Below are 23,744 nucleotides of genomic sequence, written 5' to 3'. Positions count from 1 at the left end.
AATTCGTTGAAAGTGAGTTCACAATAAATGATTTAAATCAACACGTTTTTGATTAGAATTAAAAAGGAAATTTATCGTTTTAACACATTTTTATGCAGTAATTTTTAAAAAATTGTTTCGCGATTGCGTTTCGAATTCGAATCCAATTTGGGAGTATATATAGTATGTAGTATGTATGTATGTATATGTATATAGACAGTGCAGTGAGATAATGTCGGCGCGTCATCGTGTCGAGTGCACGTCTGTTGCACTACATGTGTGCAGTGTGTTGTAATCCGCAGCACTCGAGCGCGCTCACACTATATACATATTTTCAGTGCAGTTTTTCAGCGTTTTCAAGAATTGGAAGTATGGGGCTAATTACGGCCACAAGTCGCGCTCGTTGACATCAAACGGCAAATACGCTAACGCGAATATCGACCTTAATACACAAGTTGATAGAGTTCAATTTTGCATACGACGCGTGTCGCGATATGCCAGCGCATGGATCGCAGGGCGCAGCCACATACATTTGCATATACGAATGTGCGCGAGCTTATTATATTTTATTTTTAAACTCGATTCAATTTTTTAAAATTAATTATAACATGGTTTTATTCAACTTGACTGTTCAATGTTTTATATTCGTTACATATGTAAGTACATAAGTGGAATTTTTTCATATGTAAGACACGGAATTTTTTCTATCAATTTTTGCCCATTTTCACCGAGACAATTTGCTTGAAATTTTGCGTGGACATATAAATATTTCCTATACAATTTTCTATTTAACTTAAGTTGACACCCCATCGCCAAAAAAATAACTTATATTTTATTTTAAATATAATAGATATATGTATGCCAGAAAAGCCTAACAGGTAAACCCAGATATTTGTGACAGCAGGTAGGATGATTTTTGCCAATTTGATGGAGGAACCATTTCAAAAATGAAATTAGATAAATTGGCAAACTTTAATAGGAGACAATAAACTTGGGGTCACAAATATCCAAGTCTGACTAGCAGTATTAAAGAATAGGACGGGATCGAACCCGGTAGGCTCTCAGTGCTAGTTTTGAATCATTAATGAAGCTATGTTGGAAAATGTTTCTGTTTACCATATAAATGTGAGACATTTTGCATTGATTTAGAGATTATGTATTTAAGCCATGTTTTTACAAGGTATTTTTTTATTATAAATTTCAAACATTGAAGTTTTAATGTGATGGCTATTGATACGAGCGCCGGATATATTTGTTAAATTGTTTTGGTAATTTTTCAATTTCAATCATTCCGATAATAATGAAATATATTTTATGGCTAGACATCGGATAATAACTGTAGCACTATCGAATGATATCTGCAAGGGCAGAATAGGCTCTTAAAATAAATAAATTATAAAATGATTCTATACTTTTTTTTTAATCATAAAAGTTCAACTATATATGTATGTATATAGTTGAACTTTTTTTTAAATTTACTACATAAATACTACTTGATCTTACAAACGCTCCATCGACTAAGCTATCATTTTATTACTGAGTAAATATATATTTTTTATTGAAAAAGGTTTTTAGCGACCTTGACGAGTTGTCGTCTGTCGTTAGCAGCTGTCTAATTTAGAGGCAATTTTCGAGCGGTTCGTTTGTCCCAGCTCGTTCTCGAACACGAGTTCCACTACTGCCAATCTCCCAACACCCTCCCCCTTCTCCCCAATTCGCCTCCCCCTTCCTGGGTAATAGGCCGACTCCTACCTACTCCTACCGGTTGTGGAACGAATCCGTTCGTTGTGTTTGTGGTGGTGGAGAGTTCTACCCCTCCACCTCTTACCACCCCAATCACCCACCTCCTCCTCCCCTTCCACATCTCGAACACCCCGTCCTCTGCGCACGCATATATTCGTCCACACGTGCATATTCTTGTGTGCGAGACGCACAGTCGTTATAGCTGTAAGTGACTCTACAATGTGCCACTGAAAGAGCTACTACATATAAAATAACATTTATTTATTGATACTTAAATTTAAAAAAAATCTTATTTATACTAATTTATTAAAAACTTTCAGATTATTTTACATAATATATCTTCTTATATTTTCGGCAATGAATTAAGTACAGTGAATTTGCAATTAGTGAAACAAATTAAACGTATACTATGTATGTATGTCAAGTAAAGTTTAAGACAAAAGTTAGCAGTCTTATATATTGTGTATGTAATTGATGAACATTACTAATAAACATTCCGTTTAGATTAAGATATTTCACATAGATATCTTTCACACATATTGATGTAACTAATCTGTATTAGGTAAATATTTATGTACATATATATGAACACAATAATTGAATGAATGTAATATTCATGTATTACATTTGTTTATATGTAATCCAATTTTTTTTTTATTGTTTGATTAATTATTTTATTGTCGAATAGAAATTTTATTAAAGTTGACTATAGAAGGTGTGTAAAGGGTTAAAGGAATGGTATTCTCCCTGTGAATTTCCGTAGCTTTTCCGTCGCTTTTCCGCACACGGCACTATGTCGTCTGTTTCGTCACATAACACACATACACACACACTCGAATACGATACGAACACTTCAGTTTGCATAATTTCGTATATTTTCTGAGACTGAGACGAGTGCATAAATATTAATGCGCGCATTGCAAGCTCTCGTGTTCGACTCAAAATTTAAATTAATTCGAGTTTTTTTTTTAAATTTGTGTGTGTATATTTTTGAAGCTCACCATATGCGCTGAAAAATATATACTTAGATGGGGTGCAGTTGAAAAGTGAGGGTGAGGATTTTTCACCGCGAATGAGAAGAAAAAATACTAAAATTTACCCCTAAATATCAATTATCTTTAAAGAAATTGAAGAACGTTGTGCGGCCAAGACTCTCCTCTCCCCATTTTTATTTTCCTCTTTAGTCAACGACCATCTTGGGGGATAGAAAGCATCTTTTGTACGTTCACAAATGCATATACATTTCGTTCATTTGACAGTGGAAAAAAAAAGCTGATACTATTGACATCGAGATCTTGTCCGACGTCTACTCCTATTTAGTGTATTAAAAATATAGACCCCGAGTTCTGGAAGCTTCCTTTATTTTTTATTTTTTTTACAAGTATATCCCAAGAACCACCGAGGGGAGAAAAACAAGTAGAGCGATATCTATCCGGTCGGTTTATCTGAGCTAAAGAAAGTACGAACATCTTTACTTAACCGCATTGGAAAATTTTTCTCAGAAATGCTTCTGCAGATATCTTTATTTTTTATACACAATCTATATAATATTTCTAAGTACATAGATAAATGTTTTTGATTTAGATTAATATTCTTTATAGAATACCAATATTTATGGACAGGCAAACGAAAATGCTGAATTCTGATTTCGATGACTAAACTACATACATATATGTACATACGTATAATATATATGTTCTAGTAAATTTGAAAAATTCATTAACACTATAACACTATAAAGTCATTCAACTAACAAAATATATATGTACATATATGAAATATTAAAATTAAATTAGTAATAAATAGCAGGTAGATAAATAAATAATATGAAATAAACATTTAATTATTAAAAAAAAGTAGGTTTGTATTTTAAAATTGACTACGAATAACTATAGTAACTAATTGTAAGTATATTGGTTCATATATATCTATGTATATTAGATACTTGTGTACAGTTTAATCTATTATATTTTCGATTGAATTAATTCGCGTTAAAAAAACGCGTTATGTAGCCGATTAAGTGTAACTATAACCCTCAATTTTATTTATCGTAGGGGATGGGAAGCGTCTAGTGTCCCTGTGGGATTTAACAGAAATCCCTGGACACCCAGCATCATCCATGCTGAATTCGTTCAATCTAATCGCTTTGAGTGTTACTCGAATTCACGAAAAAAAATCTAATTTTAATTTTAATAGCATGTATTGAAATAAAAATCGATCATCGCGATCCAGATTAATATATCGTATTTATATTTTGACATTCATGGCGCGTATTTTATGCCCAACGGATAGCGCTGCTTTAATTCCAATTATAGAAATATTTCATTTGGAACGTTGAAAAATGTATTAAATTAACTAGCGTCCGAAATTAATTATTTATTTGCTAAGGGTTGGCAATAAAACACGAGTGTGTAGAAAGGCAAGAGAACCAAGGCCACTAATCCTGATAATATGTGAAAAAGTGAATTTTCGATTAACCCCTAAGCTTTGGGGTGATGTGTAATTTTGAGGGCAAATGCTCCAAGGGATGTGAGGCTAAAGTATATACATCCAGTGTTTCTATAACAGTTTTTTTTTTTTGATAATCGCTATATTATTTATTTTCATTAATAAAAAAATCACCCGAAAATAATAATAGCAATCGTTATTTATACCTATAGATAAAGTTAATTGCATGTTTTGCGAATATATTATTGACTCATATTGTCATTAAATTTATATATTATACATAGATTGTATAAATAATTGCTTATAGTTTTTTTTTCGTCGTAGAAAATTTGTATGTTTAAATTAGTGGCAGTTAAATTTCAAAGAATATTTTGTACGTTTGGGAATCGGCGATATTGAAAAGATAGAAGGGTAACGCGCTCGTACATACACCAACAGTATTTGAACATTTAATTTGGAAACATTACGTCGGTTAATAAATTAAAGTGTGAAGTTTGGTTCCCTATAAATTGGTTGTTTTGGGCAACACATTTGCTTCGGACCGAAAGGGTTAGCTTGATGGGAGTTCTTGTTACGCACACGCAATTATCTCGAACATATGTATGTACATATGTATCTATTCTATAATTGCAACTATCTAGCTATTACATTATTGTTTTTTTTAATTATTATTTGTGATTCTATTTAAAATTGAAATTGTACTCACAGTATATTTAAAAAAAATCTTTTGTTTTTTATTATTACTTTTATTTGATTGCATTTGTTATTTTTTTCTAATCGATGTATAAATATTCCTTACAGGAGACAGCAGGTATCTCGGAACGTCCTTGCTACCGATTCTCAAGCAACACTCTCGACTTTTTGACGATTCAGGTATTATGGCATTTAATTTATTCACCAACGAAAATTCCCTAATTCTGTATTGTTATTATTTTGATGAATATATAATTCCTAGCGATATTACCCTCCTCCTAACCCCCTTAATAGAGTCAGCTTCCTTTCAATTCGTCGATTTCGGTATTAAATTTCCGACTCACGACCGTGACAGGCAAATTTGGCGACCGTATAAATTGAAAATCAATATTTCGACTCGTTTCCACGTTGGACCGTAGTCGTCGTCGACAACGCGTTTTTCCCTGGTTTTTCCAATCGTGCCGAAATTTCACCCGTGAAAAGCTTTTGAAGACTTTCCTTACAATTGCAACGTTTATTTTCAAATGATTCCTTTGCATTTCATCAAAGTGTTGAGATGCAATCGGAGTAATAATTGCGTATCAAATCTCCCTGTATTTAATCAATTAAATTTGTTTGTAATTTAAACAGCATTTTCATTTATATTTACATATAAATATGTAGGTAGTTGTATTTGTGATATATTTTGTTGGAAATTTTAAAAGTGAAATATTCCACATCTTATGTACATATGTGGGGGAGACCGGGTCTAACTTTAATTGTAATCGAATAAATAAATTTTAATTAAAAAATCGTGATAGATAAGTACATATGTGCCTACATTCTTTATGCACAAAAATACACTATTTTATTTATATTTTTCTATTTTATGATAGACGATATAGTTTGCGTTTACCGTTGCAAAAATAAGGTAAAGGGTGGTAGATATACATACATACATACATGCATATATTTGTGGCTTCTCACGTCTTGTGGATGTGTGTTTGCATTTCAACGGTGTAAAATTGCAAATTGGCTATCGACATATTGATTTCGACGAATACCCAGAGGCGGCAAATCGAACTCGCAACTGTTAAGGTACGAAACGGTGGATTCCCACCCCATCCTCCCCCCCAACGAGAGGAAACGAGCGTTACACGAAAATTGGCAATTTTAGATTACTGCCAGCGGAAATTCGCACAAATTGGTGGGTATTGCCGGGCTCCAATGGCGAATCAAGTGCGCCATTAAACGGCGAACAACGATTGTCGTTGCGCAAACGCGTCATCAAATCATGTCAAAATACGAATATTGTATTTTTTGTTATTTAGAGAAATATGCAGGTAAATTAAAATTTTTTGCCTCAATGCAATATTATGTTTCAATTTACCAATTTATGGATATTCTAATAAAAGATCTGAAATTCATTAATGAATTCTAGATGTTAAGACTATTTTTAATAGATATTAATATATTTTTGTACATTTAAAAGTCAGAATTTTGAATTGACAATTACAGAAGCATTTAATTGAATATGATTCTGTTAAATACTCTACTCTTGAAATATATGAAAAATTTCCTCCCTAAATTTAATTTTCAATTAAATAAAGTATACTCTCAGTAATATCGGTGGATTATCCGTGTATAAATCCAGTATTTTATCGTAAAATTATTATTTTTTGATAAAAAAAAAAACAATCTCAATTTATTTAAATTCTCAAATAGATAAGAAAATCACGGATTTTCTTAATTTAAACCTGTAAGCCTGATAATCCGCGCATTCCTTCCCACCATTTGTATATTTTATCCCGGGATTTATTCTTTGCTTTAATATAATTACTACGTACATTTACAAGTAGATATGAGTTTATTATTATTTTAAATTTAAATTATGGTTGATGTAGCTTTTGCGGATATTTTTTTATATATATAAATAAATTAAAAATCAATTGTGTCATGCTGAAATATAAATGTTGTTGACAACGTTAAATGTAAAATGTAGCCCATGACGTTTTTAAGTTTAAAAAAAATAATTTGATTTGCAAAAAAAGCATTGTTGGTCATTTTTTTATATATGCCTAATATCCAAATGCATGTGTTAAATAAGTCACAATTTTAATAAAAAAAAAAATAAGAAAAAACTTGTTTTGTTGATAGGTATATCGCCATTGGATTCAAGCAAGGATTTCACAGTAGATGGTATCACAGGGTTTAATAAAAAGAAAAAGAAGAAAAGGCGTCATAGGTGAGTATATCGTTAACGAACTTAATATGTTCAGTTACTACATATATTCTGTTCAATATTTATTAAAAGAAAAAAAATAATTTATATTCTTTTAAATGAGGCACATATTGTAGCCCCCAATATATTGTTGTACACGTATAACTACCCTTGCGCTTTGCACTTTGCGGCAGGACGATCTTCACCTCGTACCAACTGGACGAGCTGGAGAAGGCCTTCAAGGATGCTCACTACCCTGACGTGTACGCCAGGGAGATGTTGAGCTTGAAGACCGACCTGCCCGAGGACAGGATCCAGGTGAGTTGATCGCGAAAATTCGATATTTGCACCGCACACAAATGTGTACATACATATGTACCTACGGGAACAAGAGCGAGTTGAATAAAATACAAAACGTTAAAGAATTTTTTCAAGGATCATTCATTGAGACCGGACTACCTGTCACTTATCGAACGAGGGAAAAAAATAATGTGAAACGGGACGAATGCAAAAAAAAAATATAGAAAAGCTCGACCCTGTAGACAAAAGGATACGTGTTTGTCTTTATATCGCTTAACGACTCGTAACACGATACGTTCTCACTTCCTTGTATGGATGTGGCGAACGTAATTTTATAAATATTTTGAGCACAAAAAATCCTCGATAAATAAAACGTCACTCACACACGAAAATTGTGCGTGCGGAATAGTGCCTTATTAACGAGAATGATTCAGTGTATTTTTCCGTTTGTGTGTGTGTGTGTGTGTGTGAGTGAATGCGTGTCAAGTTCTAAACGAGTCCAATTATACGCGTTATTATTATAATCATCATCATCGAGAGCGGTTAATGTGATCGTTGCTTTCGAATTAAAACATTATTTAATATATCGTGTCGAACGATAGTTACGTGGATTAATGTAATCAATTTGTATTTGTACAATAAATAAACACTTGTAAGTAATTATGTCGAATATACATACATAAATACATATGTATGTATCTGGTATGGATTTTAATTATATTTAAATGGCGTTTAGGTTGCGGGATGGCCCTCGCCCTTCAGCTAGGGCCAATCGTGCGGCTTATTCTAAAACTTTTCATTCTTTTGCGAGGCTTTCTTTAGACGATTTTCTCCCCCGTTCCACTCTCGTCTTCATCATGCGAATCGCACCCTCTGTCCCGCTCTCCTCCCACCACCCTCCCATTTTCCGCCCTGCCTCCCCGCCGTGTCCTTTCTCTTTTCCTCCTCATTCGGTGTTGCCACACCGCCATTTTTCCGTCCGCAAACACACACTCGTGCACAAAAGTCTGAACCAAATTAAAATTTCATAACTACTCATCCACCCTCCACGTACACACCCCAACATAGTCGATTCGTTGTAAGATTGCCCATTCATGTAATTGGGAATGTATATAGACCATTCGGTGTATCTATGTATCTATTAATTATGTACATAATTATTCGCATTAATTAAATAGTGCCTTTACATCGTCGAAACAATTTATTTTTTATAACAAAGTGAAACTAAGTAAAATCTTGTCAAAATAAAGTAAGAATTAACCAATTTTTTTTAGAAATTGATCAAAATATAAAATTATTTCGAAATAATATCATATTTTGTCAATAGTATATGTGAGTAACGACATTTATGTAACATCTATGTATGTACATAAAATGGACTAGACTTTTTAGGTTGTATGCGCGACAAAGTTTCAGATGTTTTTTCATACCTTAGCAAAGTGAAGAAACATCCCATATTAAGTTTTTTAATGTTAAATCATTCCAATTATCGTGGTGAGATGAATTGAAAAAAACTACTAACAGCATGCTTAAATAAAAAGATAAAGTAAAAACCTTCGAAAATCGGTAAAATTTACGATTTTCACCAACATGAATGGGTTGGTGACAATGTAAATATATTTTTTTGAATTTTTATATTATATTTCACTGATTTCCCATAATACTGACCATTTTTCCAGCTAGATGTGTTTCCGAATTGCAAAATTCGCTGTTTTTAATGTAAAGTTATCCATAAATATACATTTCGTTCCAAGTCTTAACATTCTAACTTCAAAGCAACATAACAAATTAACAAAAAAAGAAAGCTTTTAATCAAATAGATATTATTTAATAAAAATAATAGATGTAAATAGGTACCAACATATATATGTGTATTATATGAAATAAAATAAAATATTTTCATCCTGAACGAGTGCATCGCGATATTACAGCGAATGTACTATACTCACAGTAGGTAATATACCCGCTCGCATACAACATCTTGTAGGTACTGAGAACGGCATTTTCCGCATTGGCTGTTGGGGGAAAAAATTATTGTATACGATCCCGAATTTAAAAGACGCGAATGAGGATTGTCACGCATCGAGGGTAAGACTTGTGTGTGTGGGTACAAATTTCAATTAAATTCTGAAAGGAAAATATAGTATAAAATTGGAGTTTTCCAATTACGTAGTGATTATATACTCAGTTCGCAGCTCGAGTTTTCAATCAAGACGTTTCAGATCAATAAGTGCTTGTTTATGAAATTTCAGAGATTAAATTCTGCGTGTATGTGTGTGCTCTAAAACGGTAGCGTTTCGCACTCAATGCTAATGATTCGTAGATTGACTTACCCGTAAACAACGGCACGATTGCTTATTAAACGCCCCAACGGCCACTCCCCATGATATTCAATTTTCGGCCTTAAGCACGGCGCGCTGAGAGGGTTAATTGCCCGCATGTCACGCAGTTTGTTACAAACTAATTATGTCTAAATTTTCACCCGGGCAAATTATGTCAGCAAATAGCTTTCAGCGCAACAACGGTTGCCAACTCGCTCGCCGCACCCGCGCACAAACAGAAAGCGCTCGAATTCTGCGTTTAATACTTTTATACGGTTCACATATGTATGTACCTGTACATACATATATTCATTGTATCATACTTATCGAGATTGTTTTTGTTTTTCGTCACTCTTTGTTGGGGGGTGGGAATCATTCATCGAAAGACTCGGTTGAGTGTCTGTTTAATTTTTGAATTAGTTTACGTACATAGGTGCTGTTGCTGTTGTTGTTGTTGTTGCTGCTGTGTGTTTGCGGGGAATGAGATATATGGAGGAAGAACGCATTTACCCGGAATTAGCAAAGGCGACATTTTCTAACAATTTATGGCGTAAAGGGATGACATTTAGTGCCACTTTGGCTGCGGTAAGACTCCGACTACAATTTTAGCTGCAACTTGTATAATATGTATGTATGTAGATGGATGTACATTACGAAAATTTTACAGTAAATATAATGAATGTTGTTTGTGTATTTGTGATATTTTATATCCGTATTTTTCTCTCAGCGTTGAATATTTTGTACAAACCATATAACTATGTAAACTTTCAAAAGAAATAAATTTCGTGTGTGCTTGCCTAATTATAAACACAAATTCACATTAAAAGTTGGAGTTCTCTTTATATTCGTCGATAATACCTTACCGAATTAGGTTTTCTAGGTACGGATTGTAATGAAACTGTAATATTTTCGGTTAACATAAGTATTTATTTGAATTCAAATCTATTATTTTTTTTATATTTTCTTTTATAAACACAAACAGTATAAGGGAAGCCTATTTATTATACTAAGTTTAATTTGAATTCAGATACTATAATATTATGACTTATAGTGTATGTAAGGAGAAGAAAAAAAGTACATGCCCAATCAAAGAAAATATCAATTTAACCGTAAATTTTCCAAAATAAATAAATTACGTTCATATTATGTGTTCTTATAGCTAGTTAAAATATTTTCTATTTACCATATAATGTTAACTTGGGAACAGTTCTCCAGTAGCTTCGTATTTCTTTTTGTACATACAATATAAAACCTAAATTGAGAAGAAGATTTGGTTTTGACAGTGATAATTTTCATATATGTAGAAATGAAATAATGGCTGGTTAATTAAAAAAAATACAACAATGACCGACCCAGAATTTATAATCATCCAGATTATTCATCATTAACTCTAAATATTGGCAAGCTTGATCAAGATAGAGTCCTTTGAAATATGGTGTTACCGAAGGATGTTGAAAATCTAACGAAGGGAGCATATGAGGAACGAAAAGCTTCTTGGCACAATAAAGCGCCGTAAAATGGAATATTTTGGTCACGTTATTCGTGGCCCCAAGTATCGCCTTCCATAAAACGATAATAGAGGGGAAAATAGAAGGCAACCGGTGACTTGGGAGAAAGAAGCTCTTTGGCTCCGGAACATCAGGTCATGGATAGGAATCGGATTCGAAAAATTGTTTCGGCTTGCTCATGATAGAGCAGAATTCCCATAAACAAAGTCTGCCCATGATTAGTCGTCTACGTCCGAATACGGATTTGGCATTAGAAGGAGAAGAATTCTAAATATCAAATATTTCGAAAAGATTGAAACTCTTCCAGATAGAATTTTCATTTTCATATTAGTATTTGCAAATATTTCTACAATTAAAAATTTGAAATAAAATTTCATCAGAATTTATCTAACCAATAACATAAAATCGTAATAAATTATTTACGTTTGAGTAAAGATACATACATACATATATGTATATATCCAGTGGTGTGGTCGGGCCAGGTCGCCGCCCTGGTACTTTTTTTTGGGCCAGGTCACCGTACTGGTACTTATTTTTGAGCCAGGTCGCTACCCTGGCACTTTGTTTGATATAAGCATTGTTTTTCAATTTAAAATATTTTGTACAATTTAAAATATTTTGGCTAATATTTGATATAAAATTTTGTATACCAAATATTGTGAGCAGACTCTCGTTCTAACATGTTATGACCACAACTGAATAGTAATCTGAGCATAGATATTCAAAACATAAAAGATGTTTAATTAATGAAATGTTTGGGCTTTTTTTTTACCTAAAACCACCCAAAGCTTCGAAAGAAAACATTCTTTGAACTATTGACCATACGCACTTGAGGATAGATAAAATAAGGGAACTCAGCTTATATAAATAGTCACCTCTAGATTGTTAAAATTTGATAGTTTTTCGACATATACATATACGGTTTTAGCATTGCTAAAAGTAAAATGTTGCTTTAGACACACTAACACGGGTTTACAACATCAAAGATGTTGAAGATGATGCAGTGTGGAAATTTTTATAATTTCAACAAGTAAGAATATTTGTTAATTAGCATTTGATTTTTTTTATAAATGTTTGAACTACCAATATTAGGATACATGTTTTTAATTACTGAAAAAAGCGGGGGGGGGGGGTTAGTAAAAATTAAACCCTGGTTCTTTTTTATTTACCACTGTACATATCAATAGATCGTAATCTGACAATCCGCTGTGGATGTTTTTCTAATTAACCTCGTCGATAATATGTTTAAAAAAAAAATACAACCACAGACGGTTCTAATTAGATTTTCATTTATTCATCAGAGAGAGAGTGAGGGAGAGAAAGTGGGCGGGTGGGGGAGCAAATAAACGTAAATTCGGCCGACAACACAACACAACGGAGCGAAATAATTAATTTTTGCTTTGTCGGTACACACGCAAACGAGCGTAGCCGCGATCCGAAATTAATAATTAAGATTTGTACGCGGAGGAGGTGGGTGGTGGGTGGCGGGTGGAGGGTGAGGGGTGGGCGCGCACAATTCGCGTTTGCCAAAAATCTAATTAGAGTTATGAACTCTTATTAGAAGCCAAGTAACACCCGCCCCCCTTGCCAACCGCTGCTGCTGATTGGCCGCGCGACCATCCCCGTCTCGCTCTCACAAACGCAACACAACCACCCCACCCCACCCCACCCCTCCTCTCCTCCTACCCCCACCGACCGTCTCCCCCTCCTCCGCGTCCCGCTCACTCCCTCCCCCTCCGCGCTTCCCCCCGGGCGCGGTCGTCTCTCCCCGGTTGACGGGGGCTCATTCATCGCGACCAAATCCCGGAACACGATACGATTCTACATATGTAGTCTCTATGCTTACTAGGCTTTATACAAATATTATTATAACCGGAATCTAAAATCTAAATTTAATTTTATCGCTCAGTTAAACCATGGGTAGTTGACTCAGTGTGTTGTTGTAATTCAGGGCGGACCCCGTTCATATGGATCGTAGGGCTGACGCACATACTGATACCTATTTTGCCTCAAAAGCTGAGTTTATTTTCTGGCCACAGTGTCATATTGGGGTAACCTGTGAAGACACTGTGGTATACTTGTGTATTAAAAATAAATAAATAAATTTTCACAATTTATGTACGGGTCCCAAACCAGTTAGATAAATATGACGTAGCACTGTGGAGTCCTTACCTGGAGTCCTTAGGCTAGAGTTGTCAGATTTCATGTCGGGTCAAACCGGAACAAACCCCCCCCCCCATCCCCAATATAAATCAGATCAACATTTTTTTAATTTATATTAAATAATTAAATTATTAACTTAAATAGGAACAAAAACGTCTAAATTAAAAAAAAGTCCGCATGAACACATTAATAGGGCTGGTATGTCCATACCAACGTATTAGACTTCTCCCTTCCTCAATTATGGCACTAGAGAAATTAGTTTTTAATATGCTATTTATATCCACTATAGGCATGTTTGCCCATTTGTAACAATTTTTGAATTATAAACATCTCGAGTTTCGCTGATTCGTATCAAAAAATGCTGCAAATTTGTCCAAAAATGTCTCGCAAATTCCGAGTTTTTCAGAATCTCGAAATTTGACGATTTATATAAAAAATATACCGAAAATATAAATTTATCCATAGTTGTCTCTATGATGTTTTGTTGAAATTATTCTAAAAATTGTATATCGATGTTTGTAATTGGTCAGGAAGGCACGCCGCGGTTTACCTGTTAGGCCTTCATGGTAATTACATAAATATGTAAAAATAAAATGTATGTCCAGGTCGTAGAACACTCCAATAAACTTCTCGTTGAAGTTTTCCGAAATTCTGTTTGCAGTGAAGTATTTTCTGGGAATCTAATTGGAATTTTTCCTATTCTTATTAGTGTATTTTTTTTGACAAAATAAGTTCCCATTTTGATTTACAAGTGTCGAAGATTCAGATTCATTTGAACTCACGACTTTGTATGTACGTTTGTACTGTTATAGATATCATTTCCGCCATTAATTACATTTATTTCATTTCAACACGCGTTTGATAGTTTTAAACAAAATCGTTTATGATAGAAACTTCATTTTCTTAAATGGTTCTTATTTGATAATATATGATATTATTCATTTCAAAATTCTGGTAAATAAAAGCTGAATTGTACATCATGTGAATGGGAAAACAACGTCCCAATAAACAAATGTCGTGGTTAGTTTTAAATTTAAATTTGATAAAAAGTATCCCATTGATACACATTGAAATACCTACATATGTATGCACATACATATATACTAACTTAGGGTCAGTTAATGTATAAAACTAAGTCTAATCAGCTTAACAGGGTAAGAAACAAGTGTATCTATTTGTACACATGTGTACGTGCCTGTCTATTTGTACACATGTGTACGTGTATGATATTTCAACATTTCCAAGATGAGTGTGTTAGAGATAAACTGTATATGTATATACAGGTAGTCCTCGACTTTCGACGGTTAGACTTATGACAGTTCGCAATTACGACTGAAAAAACATAAAAGAGGTATGTAAATAATATGTTTTTTTTAATTAATTACGCACGACGGTAACAAACTCGTATGGTCATGTTAACTGTTCGTTATTGTTTTCGGATGTTGATTTTTTCAATTTCGTGTTGATTAGTGCTCAAATTTTATATTTATAAGAACATTTATAATGTGTGCTCATAATGGCTGATAAAGAAACTCGTGTTAAAAAAAAGAGAAAGATGATAGACTTAAAAACATATACATATATAGATTCGACTTACGACGGATTTGACTTACGACCGAGGTTCAGGAACGTATCTCCGTCCTGTCAAGGAATACCTGTAGGGGAGAGTGGTGTACCTGTGGACAATTTTCGCTTTTTCACTCATAGCTCAGTAACTTTATTGTTTTATGCAAACTTTTTAATGTCATTAGATAGGTTGAATATTCAAGATTAAAATTAAAAACGAAAAATTAATGATAGCATAACAGTTTTTTATTTTTTGCAAAAATAAGAGAGACAAAAAAATTGTCCAAAGGTTCAACACTATGTTGAACCTATGGACAGTGTATGTTATACCTTTGGACAGATATGATAATTTATACAAAGTAAGCTATTTCATCCAATGTTGAAATTCTCAAGGTCTACATTAAATTGCAACTGTGATTTGAGTCTCCCAGACTGGCCTACCACTCGAGGAGGAGGCAATTTCCCAGAAATTTCCTCTTGACAAATATTATAAATTTTGTCAAGAGGACCCATTTGTCGATATTTTCTTGTAATACTTAATTTCAATATCATTTTCGATTGGATTATTCATAACTCCAGCAACATAATACTTGAAAGTCTTTTTGGTTGTTAATTTCACAAGAACCTCTAACCTTAACCTCTGGACGCGTCCAGATAAATGTCCAAAGGTACAACAAAACGAAATATTCAACTAATATTAAAATACACTTGTTTGTGGTTACGTTTTAACACAGATATCGTCGTTACCAAATAGTTAAATAACCACTATACAAAACTAAATGCATATCTTGTATGAATAGTTATTTTAATAAATATGAAAAAACAAACAGTTCGTTGGTAAATATTTACTTTTGGGTCCCAAATAACGAAATTCTCGAAAAAACTCGAATCTGGCAGCGCGCGGCACCAAAAGGTGGATTGAATGTTGCCAATATTTGATGTTCATAATTTCCTAGAACATTGTGTAGCAAAAATATTTTCCCCGACCGAAATAAAGTCATTGTCCATAGGTACACCACTCTCCCCTATAGGTAGATACCTACATGCATGTAGCTACCTATGTATGTATATTACAAAATATATAGGAAATATATGTAGTTAATAGATAGTTTGTCATGCTTGTTATCGCACCCGTGACTTTCAGAAAGTAAAAATAAATAGAGAGAAATGAAAAAGTGCACAATATGTTCCCTCGCGGTGTTGCCCATTTGACGCGACGTTATTAGATCATTTCGCCAGATTCCACGTAAGCTCAATCCACCCCCGGGGGCACACGGTCTCCCCGATCCGCTCCTGCAAATTAGCGCCATTAGGGCTGGGGCGCTCCGGACGGATGTTTTAACAACCAACTTGCTCCGGAGATGCGCCGCATCCATCCACCCACCCACCCACCCCTCCCACTCATACAACCACCCATCCCTCTCCGAGGAGAAACATCCTCGACGCCGAATATCACATTTCATGAAATACTCCCAATATTCCACTACCACGTATACCTACCTACTTATGTATGTACGCGCCGTGTATATCGAAACGTTCACTGTGGGGAAAAAAATGCTACCTTAAAGATTCTCACATAGGGTGAAACATTGAAGTACATTCAGTGTACTCTTTATTAATCAGTGTATTAAGGGAGTCACGGATAATTATACTAGCCATGTTTAATTTCGTTTTAAAGTGTAATGGCAAGATATGTATAACGCTGACAACAAGCATTATATTAGGGGTACCGGAAAGAAATTCATTTTTTTTACGTTCCTTGTTTGAGATTGTATCGGTTTATATTTTAAATCATCAGATTTGTCTGTCCCATCTCGGAACAGACCTCTCACTCGATGAAGTTCTATGGTTTTTTTTTACACTGTATGTGCATTTAATGACACACTCAGCGGGCAATGGCCATTTTAAATTCTAATATGGCGGTCGAGTATTCGCCACAGGCCACCCCCACCCCCTCCCCCTTTCCACGTTCTGAATCGCTTCCGCCATATAAATCCGCATCCGTCGGTGTAATGAAGCCCCAATTTGTCAGTCATCCAATTAATTACGTGGCAATTTGATTGCACTGCATGTGCGCCCTGATTTATTCGGCTCGATGACGCCATCGCATCATCCGTTCGGATCGCGTCAAGCAATCGTTTGCTATTTTCCAAGTTCGCGCCATCAAATATCAATCGTTATAATGTATGTATGTATGTATTGTGTCTGTTTTTTATGTTAGATTTTCTTTCATATTGAGTATATTTATTTATTTATTTACTAGCCACAGTGACATTACAGAATACTCTAACGCGTCACTGTGACCAGACATAATATAAGCATAATACAAATTTATATGTAATAAAATAGCGAGACATCTATGTATGTTATACCTATAGGTAATAAACTTTTGAAATCATATTCAAATAGTGGTGATATGTATAGTGGGATGATTGGTTTTTGAAAATTTGATGGAGGAACCGCTTCAACTGTGAAATCAGATAAACTCTGGCGAAATCTGATAGGAAACGATCGCTTGGAACAAGTATTCAAATCTGACCAGCAGCATTCAAGATTATACTCGGAGTAAATTATTTTCAATTGTGGTCAGCTCACGGGATCGAAACAGGCGACTTCTCGATGCTTAGTATCAACGCAACCATCGAGCCATGCTGCTGTATTATCTATACTTACGTATTTTTTTACATACATAATACGTTGAATTTTTTGTCAGTTTATTTTATATCGAAAATTTTGGAATTTAAGTCCAAAATATATTAATAAATGCCAAACATTCTAGAAAACACGATAGAATTCAAGTAAATCTAACTCCTACTTCACAATATCCATATTTTTTGTTGTTTTCCATTCAGATAATGAATTGTTATTGGAAAGTGATTTACGTGGTCTTTTTACCTTCAAAATAAAAATAACAAAAAATCGGAAAGGATGTATGTACATTTTTTAAATTAAAAATATTTAAGTATAGTCTTAAATTATTTGTTTTTCATGCCTTTAATTTTTCCGTATACACAAGGAATTGGAAAGATGAGAAATCGCCGAGTTTACGTAACAAAAATAAATTGGAGTAACTGTGAGCTTTGATTTTGATTTTGATTTGACAAATATGTCAATATATACATGTATTATAGGTATACATACACTATACATCATGTACATATAACGAAAAGCTCGTGCTTTGTTACATTATTACATATTTGTACGCTCGTTACTTTTTATCCCGCTGCGATGCTCTCACAAAAGTTTTCGCTAATTATTACGAACATCATGTTACAATGCAAAATAAACCATTCATTTACAATACGTCACATATATATAAACACATGTTTAAAATGTGAAAACGTGCCTTCGACACCCTTCCGTTTTAATGCAACATATATGTATATGTATATACATATGTAAATGCACGCATCGGGGCAAAAGTTAGATTTTAGTCTCGTGCGAGATTAATAACAACAGTGTTGCACCATTAAATATGTACGAGGCCATAGTAGGGGGGTCTCGGCGACGGCAAATAGCCGGTTTTCCGCAACTTTCCTAACAAGACATAGACCCCAATCTATCCCCATGAAATATGCACGAACCGTCGAAAAGCGTCGACGACTTTTACGAGCGGTCGTCAGCTCCGAACCGCGGTTTACTATTCGAATAGTCACCAGTTTATCTGAATACGTGTGTGCGTGTATATATGTATGTATATATTATATCTATGTAGCATGTAATCGAAAATTCTGCGAAATCGTCCGCAGGTAGGTGCATGTACAAATGTTTGGAAATTAATTCATATTTCGCTACAAAAATGTCCGTTTTTAACCTATTGCCCGGACGACTGTTGCGGACGTTTCCATCTGTTTCGCAGCAGGAAGTCGCGGAAGCTCTTCCGTCAATGGAATTGCTGAAAAGGCTTCAGCGACCGGATGTGACGTGTGTTGTCTGCTGTCGAGTCCAGCCCCACCTCCCTGTAACGCGACGACCCCCTTCATTCAAATTTGTTTCGATTTTTTATTGTATCGATGCGAAAGGGTAAATGGTTATGGGGTTGCCTAACATTCATACTTATTTTATATACGTACGTATGTATGTATATTACAATATTTATAGACTATAAGATTTGAAACTTTGTCTCTTTTACATTAAATATTGAATCTTATCATAGTATCTACACATCCCGGTTCAGTAAGAACTACATACATAAATTCGAATAGGACTACATTAAATGTGAAAGATACATTCGATTTAAATAAATCTATATATGTACATTTATATACATACGTGGACAAAAACTTGGCTTTCAACTTTACATGTGAAGAAATGCTCCATACTGCACCTTGGTAATAAAAATCCAAGTTTTTTCTACAAAATAGACAGTCGTTTAATCAACTGTGTCCAACAGCAAACTGACCTATGTAAGTACCATCACTGCTTGTGACCTAAAATGGACTTCTCATATTAATCATATTGTGAATATTATTTATTTATATAATAAAACGTATATTCAATGTCCAAACTCATTACGTTCAATGAAAACATTCATCTTAGAAGTAACACTCTCAGACTCCAAAAAGAAAAATCTAATTAATTGATCAAAGATTTCTTCTTTTCAAACTGAGTGGTTAAAGGTTAGGATAGTCTTCCCAACAATGTAGTAAATTGAGAAAATCTTGATATTTTTAAAAACATGCTGGACGTACTTATTTCTTAAACTTAAAAGGATTTTTGTAATTCTTCTTTTCCAATATCTTTTCAATATTTTTATTTTCTTTTAGTTATTATGTTACCGTTTCAGATATTTTTCTTTTGGTATTTTCTCTTATTTCGTATTGTTTTCAGTTTTACTTTTTTTTCTTTTATCTTTATATTTTATTATTTATATTACAAGTTAAACACACGTGGGTCTATCGGCTTTGCAGCCTTTCCCGTGTATTTTTTAAATAAATAAATATAGAGTACACAAATAAATATTATTTTTAAATAGATTTGATTTCAACTACGTGTATTTATAGAGTTCAGCTGAGCCGCAGAAACTTTCAACTAAAGGTCACCCGTAAATCTTGTATTAGAAGATAATTAATCTTCAAGTGCTAATATTAAATTTCTTAAGTACATATATGTTAAATACGCCGATATATGCTAAGAGACAAATACGAGAAATACATGAAAATGTACCGGAAAAATCGGTAAAATTTATAATTATATTGGTTGGCAGCTAAAAATATACTAACCGGAATTTTGCAATTGATTTGATTTGTATTTGCCGGTAATACCGATTTACCAAAAATTGGAAATGCTTACCCTGATAACAAAGCGATCGTATTGAAAAAAATATATTTTTAAATTTTAATCACAAAGTAGCAAATTACTCTATAAATATTATTTCTTATATTATTATTGTATGTATTATCAGCGCAATTGATTTTGAACATTATTTTATTTTATTTTTTCTTCAAAAAATTGTTTTCTGCGTGTTTTTCGCACAGTAACTTGTATTAAATTCGATTTTATCGAATGAAGAAATAAAATAAGTACGTATACAAATATTGTATGTATATACATACATATGTATGTGCATATGTTTTAAAAAATAGCTCTTCGATGGTTCATTTGTGTCAATTTTTTTTAAGCAAAAAAATTTTAATCATGACAAAAGTGAAAGGTGTTCGACCTTCAAATCGATTTAAAACAGCGTATAGTTGATTTCCCGGGTGTGAACGACAATACGCGTAATTTACGGAAATGATGCCTTTGTAATTCTCAGAAGCGAGGGTTGGTACAAGATGAAGATGCGTGTGAAGGGGTGTGTGTGGGTGTATTTGACTATTTCTTATCGGTCGTCGGTATGTGTCGGGTCTTGATTGGATCACTTAATTGTCGGCGCCGTGATGAGAACATTATCCGGAGGTATAATGAAGCAGGTGGGCGGGTGCGTCGGTGGGTGGGGGAGGGTCTGACGAAATCAGCTGATCCGGATCTGTCTGGTCGGATGTGTAGGGGGTGGGTGGGTGGGTGAGAGTCCGGAACATTGGAGTCTGAGCCCGGAACATTAGTCAATTATATTGCGGGACACGGCGCTCACTTATTAACTCTCGCACATACATATGTATGTATGTATGTGTGTAGGTATGTAATTCTAAACGCAGGGTCGTATCAGACCTCATTGAAAATACAATACGGGCATATATTCGTTAATTTGCCAAATTTGGACTAATAGGGATAGTCGGGTTGCAGTTATTATTACTATTATTATTGCAGAGTCGGGACATTTAGTAGTTGGAAAATGCAATTCATTTATTAATAATTTATTGTGTATTAAATCATTGAGAGTTTTAAACATCAACAATATATCAGAAGCTTGTGCTTTTCATTAACGCGCTTGGTTTGTTTTCGATTATCGAATAAAAAATGGATCAGATACAATTGTAACATAGAAGTATCTATGTCTTTTCGTGAAGATATTTACATACATACATATAAATGAGAAAAATCACTATTTATTCGAGATTTTGTCTTATTATAATACATATGTACTTTTTTGATTTTTATTTTTTAATACATACTTGGGAAAAGTTGCACAGCCGATGGACCCAATTTTATGTTTTCCCATTATGCTTTTATCAGGTTGCCCCTGAGCGACACCTGTGGTATTAAACTTGTGCATATGTATGTATTTAGATTTATAAATTATACATAAATATACCTATTATATTTTAATTTTTGTATGATATTTTGTAAATGATCGCAACATTCGAAATTATTGTTGATTAAAATGGTCCTCTCAGTGCACAAAAAATTGTGATAATGATGAAGTAATTGGATATTTGCAAAACGAAAATTCTAGTATTTTCGTTTTCACAATAAATCCAGTGGTGTCACCCCAATTTTGGAACAACGGGTTTCCAACTTTTTTCAATTTGTATAAAGGTATACATATATATACATATATATTATATTTATATTTATATATATATCGAAAAAAAAAATTTTCTTTACCTGCTATGTAATTTAACTACGACCTTTTCGAAGTTGTAACCGTCGAAAACAATTTTCAAGATTTGTATAATTTTTGACAAAAATTATATGAATTTTTAACGGGTTTCCGGAAACTTTTGATTTTCAACAACGGGTTTCCGGAAACCCATGGAAACCATTAGGGTGACACCACTGAATAAATCGCAAAGTCAGGTTGTGCCTATATACATACATATCGTCGGCTTAGTTTTAATCTAATAATGCAACTTGGTAGATTCATATTTGACGTAATTTAAAGATTTCAATACGAATCAAGTTAGTTACATATACATATATGTCCTCGCTTGTTATTGGAAAGACACTACAAAAATTCTTGTTAATAATTTAATCGTATACATAAATGATTAACACATTTCATATAGTGGTTATTTTAATGAATAATGATTTAGGTCACAAAATGGAAAGCTTCAAAAATCTTGATTTTCGAAAAAGTCAATTTTCTCATAGCAAGGATTTTAACTTAAAATCTTCTGCCGCTGATGACATGTATCTCTTGTTTTAAACATACCAGGCGTATTCAGGCGTGACATAAATTTTTAGAAAAGATGAAACTTTTTTTGTATTTTTACTTTTTATTTTATAAACTTGAACCGGTTTATTAATCACATAAACCGACCCTAACTGGTATTCAGTTCTAGGCGTGATGTTTTAAGCAAAAATCAAAGAATAACAAAGGTCGCCGCTGACCTTTCGCCGTCGTGGCAACTAATCGAAGCGTCAAAAAATCGCTTAAAATTCGCAACATCCGGTAAAAGGGTGTCGGCGTAATTGAAATTAAAATTGTTGTAAAAGGGCGCGGGTGCGGCCCTGCGTGCTGCGCTCGGCACGCGTGGCATGCGGACTCCGCCGATATAATTGACTAATTCCGCACGGCACCAGCCCCCTTCCCTTCCCTTCCTCCCCTCGGCCAACATTCCGTGCGCCCCCGGAGCCTTCGCCCCTCGGGGGCCTACTCCCCACGACCCATGACCCACCTCCCCTCCCCGTTCCAACATATGAAACTAATTTCTGGTGTCGACGAACAAAAGCCACCGCTCGCTAGTTCAAATTCCTATGCAAAATAAGCAGAAATGCACTCCTTATCCCCCCCTCCCCCCCGCTCCCTCTTCCACAGTCGTAAATCTGATCGTATTTTTTACAAACCGGTCTCATTTTGAATGTCGTCCAGAAAATGTAGATATCCGTGTATTTCTTACTGCGGCGATTACCCATCTCCATTCATAAGGATATTTTCGTATGTGAAATCGCATAAGTATACTCCCGATTAAAGATGAAGAATGGAGCACCAATAACTAAAAAAAAACTTTTTAGAACAACAAAAAAAACCGTCAAAGCGAACACTGGTCAACGAACGGTTCAATTGCATTCGTTTAATCTATGCAAATATAATTCCGCAAGTAAAATATAATTACTACATCTCCCTAAATCTCGTCAGATCTGAACATATACATACATAGTTTATTTAACAGCCATATTCCATTTTAAATATATTTTTACAGAAAACTTCCAGAAATTGTAGAAGTGCTGACGTCTTTTCTGTTGAAAGCCCGCCACGCTGTAAATTTCGCTAACATTTCCAACTAGAATTATTTAGAAATCCAATAGGAAGCAGGTATAAAGATTGTTGCTAATCCAAACAAACCGTAGATAACTGCCGCCGAGGATTTCGAGTTTTGTAAATGTTGTGTTTAGACTCTCTAATATATCTTACAACAATGTAAAATAAAGAAAACAAGTCTATTGATGAATTTATTATTTTTCCAAAACTAGTTCCATCTTCTTCGTTGTTGTTAAAAT

The 23,744-nt window shown here is 34.0% G+C and overlaps 2 protein-coding genes across 5 annotated transcripts in view; one reads left to right on the top strand and one right to left on the bottom strand.

The window, feature by feature from the left end:
- LOC143916054 (uncharacterized) overlaps nt 1-23,744 on the top strand; it is a 107,008-nt gene that overhangs the window by 32,597 nt on the left and 50,667 nt on the right. For all 4 annotated transcript variants that reach the window (XM_077436934.1, XM_077436933.1, XM_077436936.1 and 1 more), the window contains 3 exons: nt 4,972-5,043; nt 7,000-7,087; nt 7,258-7,381. In XM_077436934.1, coding sequence (XP_077293060.1) covers nt 4,972-5,043; nt 7,000-7,087; nt 7,258-7,381 — 284 coding nt within the window. The remainder of the gene's footprint in view (nt 1-4,971; nt 5,044-6,999; nt 7,088-7,257; nt 7,382-23,744) is intronic.
- LOC143916055 (alkaline phosphatase-like) overlaps nt 1-23,744 on the bottom strand; it is a 160,686-nt gene that overhangs the window by 134,476 nt on the left and 2,466 nt on the right. The window lies entirely within an intron of this gene.

Source organism: Arctopsyche grandis, chromosome 8, assembly GCF_051622035.1.
Source record: "Arctopsyche grandis isolate Sample6627 chromosome 8, ASM5162203v2, whole genome shotgun sequence".
Classification (NCBI taxonomy): domain Eukaryota; kingdom Metazoa; phylum Arthropoda; class Insecta; order Trichoptera; family Hydropsychidae; genus Arctopsyche; species Arctopsyche grandis.
The sequence above is the reverse complement of the archived record's forward strand: the minus strand, read 5'-3'. Positions and strand labels throughout refer to the sequence as shown.